This window comes from Montipora capricornis, chromosome 6 (genome assembly GCF_036669925.1).
Source record: "Montipora capricornis isolate CH-2021 chromosome 6, ASM3666992v2, whole genome shotgun sequence".
Classification (NCBI taxonomy): domain Eukaryota; kingdom Metazoa; phylum Cnidaria; class Anthozoa; order Scleractinia; family Acroporidae; genus Montipora; species Montipora capricornis.
Window position 1 is genome coordinate 6522364 of NC_090888.1, and position 5000 is coordinate 6527363.

At 42.4% G+C, this 5000-nt stretch overlaps 1 protein-coding gene and 1 long non-coding RNA gene across 2 annotated transcripts in view; one reads left to right on the forward strand and one right to left on the reverse strand.

Annotated features, from left to right (window-relative positions):
• The window catches only part of LOC138051349 (uncharacterized), a 9571-nt gene extending 4791 nt beyond the window's left edge, over positions 1–4780 (forward strand). Inside the window, exon 3 of the long non-coding RNA XR_011132780.1 lies at positions 3535–4780. This is a non-coding gene — a long non-coding RNA (uncharacterized lncRNA). The remainder of the gene's footprint in view (positions 1–3534) is intronic.
• LOC138051348 (uncharacterized) overlaps positions 1–5000 on the reverse strand; it is an 18330-nt gene that overhangs the window by 3237 nt on the left and 10093 nt on the right. The window contains exon 2 of the mRNA XM_068897545.1: positions 1–1522. This exon is cut by the window's left edge and continues 3237 nt beyond it. Coding sequence (XP_068753646.1) covers positions 141–1522 — 1382 coding nt within the window. The 3' untranslated portion in view covers positions 1–140. The remainder of the gene's footprint in view (positions 1523–5000) is intronic.

Here is a 5000-nt window from a genome sequence, read left to right on the forward strand (position 1 = left end):
CAACGCCCCTACACTCCCTCGGTCTCCTTCATTTTCGCTTGATAAAATACAAGAAGGATGCAGTTCGTAGCAGAAACGTACTATTTGAAGTTAATAGACCCTTGACATAATTCTTCTCTTTTTGTGCGGTCCTGACACAACTAGAGAAGGGGCTGCCTTATTTCATTCCACACGAGGAAGGTGATAAAAATATAAGTTTTTTTAAGGCTTGGCGTAGGACTCACCATCCCTGTACTACTAAGCTGCTTTATTTCATTGCACACCTCCTCTTGCGATCCCAAGTAGAAGAAACTCGTGCTAAAAAGATGCGAAACATTTCGATAATGTTCTATTTGTTTCTCCATGCAACGATCATCCCACAGCCAATCATAGTTCTCGAAATTAAACAAATTGGCATGAATGCGCGTTCGATTATAGCCCTCACATAAATCACCGCAGAGCGTTATCTCAAATGAATAACATAGACCTTCAATGAGAGTGTCATTGACGAACCGTTCGGGAGGGTCTCGGTAATCCATAAATTTTCCATTGAACATGTAATGGCGTATGTGCTGTGACGTCCGTGGATGTGGAATCTTCTCGTACGGCTTAACCTCAGTAAAGAAATACTCATCAGGTACCGAGGCGTTTAAAGGGTGAGTCGTGTTGATGTATTGCAGATGCCAAGCATATTCGTTTCTGTGATGGTACCACATGTAGTTGCACATTATTGAATAATGACAATAGCATGAACTCGCTACATTAACTTTTCCGCTGGCTTCTGAGAAAACGTCTTTGAAGTCTTTACCGTGCAGTTTCGTTACGTACTCACGCATTTCACTGATATGCGCTGTTTTGAATGTGACTGGAAAATAATGCATGCACTGCATCACCTGTTTAACACCAAGCACGTACTCGGCTGTTTGGATCCAGCAAGGTATTCTGGGTTCTCCGATTCTTCCTGTGACCACAGGTCTACCATCTTCAAATAACAGGCTTGGTGTAACTGCTGTGGTAAAGACTGTGTCGTAATCAACTAGACCAACATAAGCTGCATTAGTGCACAAATCAGCGTGCATCATGTCAAGGTACATTCTCATCTTCCCCCAATGGTGAATCATATCTTGAGAATATGGTGCCATATAACAAACTCTCAATTCAAGCTGTTTGTATCGAGTGGTGTTTTTCAATCTGCAGCCGTATTCCCAGTCAGCTTCAAGTTCTTCATCCAAGACCACCACAAGACTTGTATTCCTCGGCCAAAATAATGAAACGCTTCTGAAGAGCCAAGCTTCTACAAGTCTGGAAAACTTCCCGTTTGCTTCCTTTGTGTTGTATCTTACGTACAATTCCAAGTGTTTTCCTGATGACAGCAATTTAGCTGGTTCTACACTTTGAAATATGCAATCGGAAGACTTAGGGGTGACCTCCATTTTCCAAGAAAGCCACACGATATAAAATATCACAAATGAACAAAATAAAGGAAACATCTTTCTTGATGTTGCAGCCATCCTCAGTATTTTTTGTAGATACTTGTGAGATGCTATCAGATAACAAACGCAAAAATAACCATTTAAAACCCTCGAATGAAACAATTGGCTGGAAGGGGGGGGGTCGCACGGGGTTCGTACCAGAAAAAGTTAGTAGCCCAACAAATAGCGTAATCAAAACGCACAGCACATCCCAGGAGCGGGCGTTAATTAAACTAAATAAGTAAATTGTGGCTCCAGGCTCGCAGACGGTGAAACCTCAATGTGATAGCTAAATCGTGATGAACTCTTGATAATCGCTCTTCCAGGAGGCCCATTTAGAGCGGTTTCAATTGAGTGTCGAAAGTAATTAGCGAATTGCTTTGGTTTCTGACTACAGTACTTCACTCAGTGATTGGTTCAAAGCTCTCACGCCACTTTTTCAACCAATCAGAAGTGAAACCAAAACCAATCGTAGCTCGCGCGTGCACATTTTCCCGTGCTTTGTGTCGGCTACGTGTAATTAATACGAGTTTTGATTGGTACACTGGATTCCCAACGTCCTTTTTGATTGCTCAAAGTAATTACTTTGGTTTTGGTTTTGGTTTTACGATACTCATTTGAAAACCGCTCTAGCGATATACCTACACGGCAGTATTAAATTTTTGAGCTCGCAAATGATTGACTCGCCTAACAAGAGATTAAGCCTTTTTGACACGCTTTATATCGCGCTTTGGCGCTTTGAGGTCTGCCGTTTTGGGTCTCAATTACATCGCCGTCTGCCAAGAAAGCGAAATCGACTTTTTTGTGGTCGCAAATTACTATCACTTGATAAAACAAAAGATCATCACGTCACACTCGTACTTAGTAAAAAAAAAAAAGGTTAAGAAGTCATGTCAAAAACTCGTGCTTCGTGTTTCATCAGGGGTTCCAAACACCTCGTAACAATAATTGCTTTTATTGTTTCTCGGTGTTTGGAACTTCTGATGAAACACTCGCACTCGTGTTTGCCATATTACTTCCAAACACCTCGAACCAATAAAAGCATTCCGCCTAGGGCGTCGTCGAAACAAAAGCCTGAAAAATTCAGGCTTTAACGGGATTTGAACCCAGACTTCCGCGATACTGATGCAGGGCTCCACCAGTTGAGCTATCAACTATATTAACTTTCGTCGCATCTATATCCTCTACGGGCTCACTATGAACTCCCATAATGACTACCTCCCAGGTGGCTAGATGGCTTGGTGTCACAATTCCATCTGTATACTAAAGTGCCACCACGATGAAAATTTTGCTTGTCCTTTTTTCTTTAGATTTTGAAAATAGACGTACTAAATAGGATTCATTAGCATGAAGCGACTAGGAGTATTTCTACTCCCCCCTGGATGGGATGCTAGTCCATCGCAGGGTTACCCCCAGCATTTCGCCGGTACCCATTTATACACCTGGATGTAGAGAGGCGACGTGAGAGTAAAGTGTCGTGCCCAAGAACACAACACAGCCAGGACCCGAACCCGAACCCGAACCCGGGCCACTCGATCCGAAGTCGAGCACTCTAACCATGAGGCCACCGCGCCTCCCAACAGTGTTGATTAGGGAGCTTTAGCAACGAAAACGGCGACGGCAACGAGAACGTTACAAATTTGCATATTTAGTGGACAAAAACAATAGCTTTGCACGCTCTGCACATGCGTTGATCATTTTTGTCCATTTCTTTGCCGTCGTCAGCAAAGCAACAACGTGAAATTATCAAGTTTGAGGTGTTATGGAGAACGTCAGCACTTGGAGAAAAATTTTCGTTTTTCTCCCCTAAATTAAGCGCCGCTCGTAACGGTTTCATTCCTGAGGGACTGAAACACCTTTGTCATATTAAAAAGCTTGGAATAGTCGCGAAGTGATCGCAATGACGTGAATTTATGTTTTTACATGACGTTCTCGATGCCGTTCCCGTTGTCGTTGCTAAAGCTCCCTATTAACAAGAAGAGACGGGGCCTACGGTTTATAGTCCTTACGCGAGAAGACTTGAAAGTCTAACCATTTTCAGATGAAATTACAAAGGCACCACTTTCTCTTTTGTCATTTTAAGACGCTGATTGTTGCTGGACTGGAGATGTTAAAGTCACGGCAATGAACATGTACAAGTTCAAGGAAGGATTACGTTTTTGCAAACGTTTACCGCGTTTCCTAGGATTGACAGATCTGGCGGTGGAGTTGGTATCTTACTGCAAAAGGCCTCTAAAGTCACAAGAAATGACAGCATTCCGCTTCCAGCGATGGAATATATGGACTTGACCATTAGTCACATCTTCTATCCGACTAGTTGCCATTTATAGACCGCCCTCTTCGAAGAAAAACCGCTCAACACCAGAAGCCTTTTTTACCGACTTTTCAGTGTTACTTGAAACTCTTACCCTAGTTTCCGATTATTTATTGCTAACTGGTGATTTTAACTTTCATATGGATAAAAATGATGCCTCTGTGAATGTATTCAAGGATCTACTAGAATCGGCTGGTCTGGAACAGCATATTACAGTCCCAACACATCGCAGTGGACACACTCTTGATCTTATCATCCACAGACAAGAAGACACTAAATTATCAGAGTACTGTGTCTTAGATGATCTTCCATCTGATCACAGCTGCTTGATCTGCTCTATTGCTTTCGCCAAACCAGTTGCTAGTAAATCACAATATAAACAACGCCGCCTGAGAGAAATTGATATGGAAGCATTTAAACGAGATATACTTGAGTCATCTTTGCCAAAAAACGACAGCCTTGATCCTGATCCTGAAAAAGTTGCAGAGCTTTACAATTCAGAATTACGCAAAGTACTTGACAAACATGCACCGGAGCTTTGTCGTGCCATCATTCTCCGTCCTCATGCACCATGGTATACTGCTGAATTACGTGATCTTAAACGCGAGAAACGTCGCTGGGAACGTGCCTATCGGAGCTCTGGTCTAAGTACGTGACTATCTCTTAAAAAATCAACTCTATCCTAGATTTCAATCAGCATACCGAGAATTCCATAGTACAGAATCAGCTATCCTGCGAGTCCATAATGATATTCTCAGAACGATCGATCAGAAAAAGGAAGTAATTCTTGTACTTCTCGATTTGTCGGCTGCTTTTGACACTACCGACCACGATATACTCATAAACAGGTTGAACAAGAAATATGGCTTCACAGGAACAGTACTTCGATGGTTCGAGTCGTACATACGAGAGCGCTCCCAGAAAGTGATACTTGGAAGAGGGGGACATTGGGGTGTATTAGAACCGAAAAACCGAAGAAAAAATCATCAAAAACCGCAAAACCGCAAAAAAATTCGGCCAAAACCGAAAACCGCATACAAAACCGTCAGAAAACCGATACAATGGTGACAAGTGCGGCGTACAAATATTTCATCAAAGTATTTGTGAATGTCATGGACTTGTCTAAAGCCTTCATATCTTTTAGTACCTGCTAAAATCATAGACTTTATTTCTACCGCTCTCTCGAGCCCGGACTTTGTGGGCTCATTTTCCGTAAAGCAGCTGGTAATGGAGCC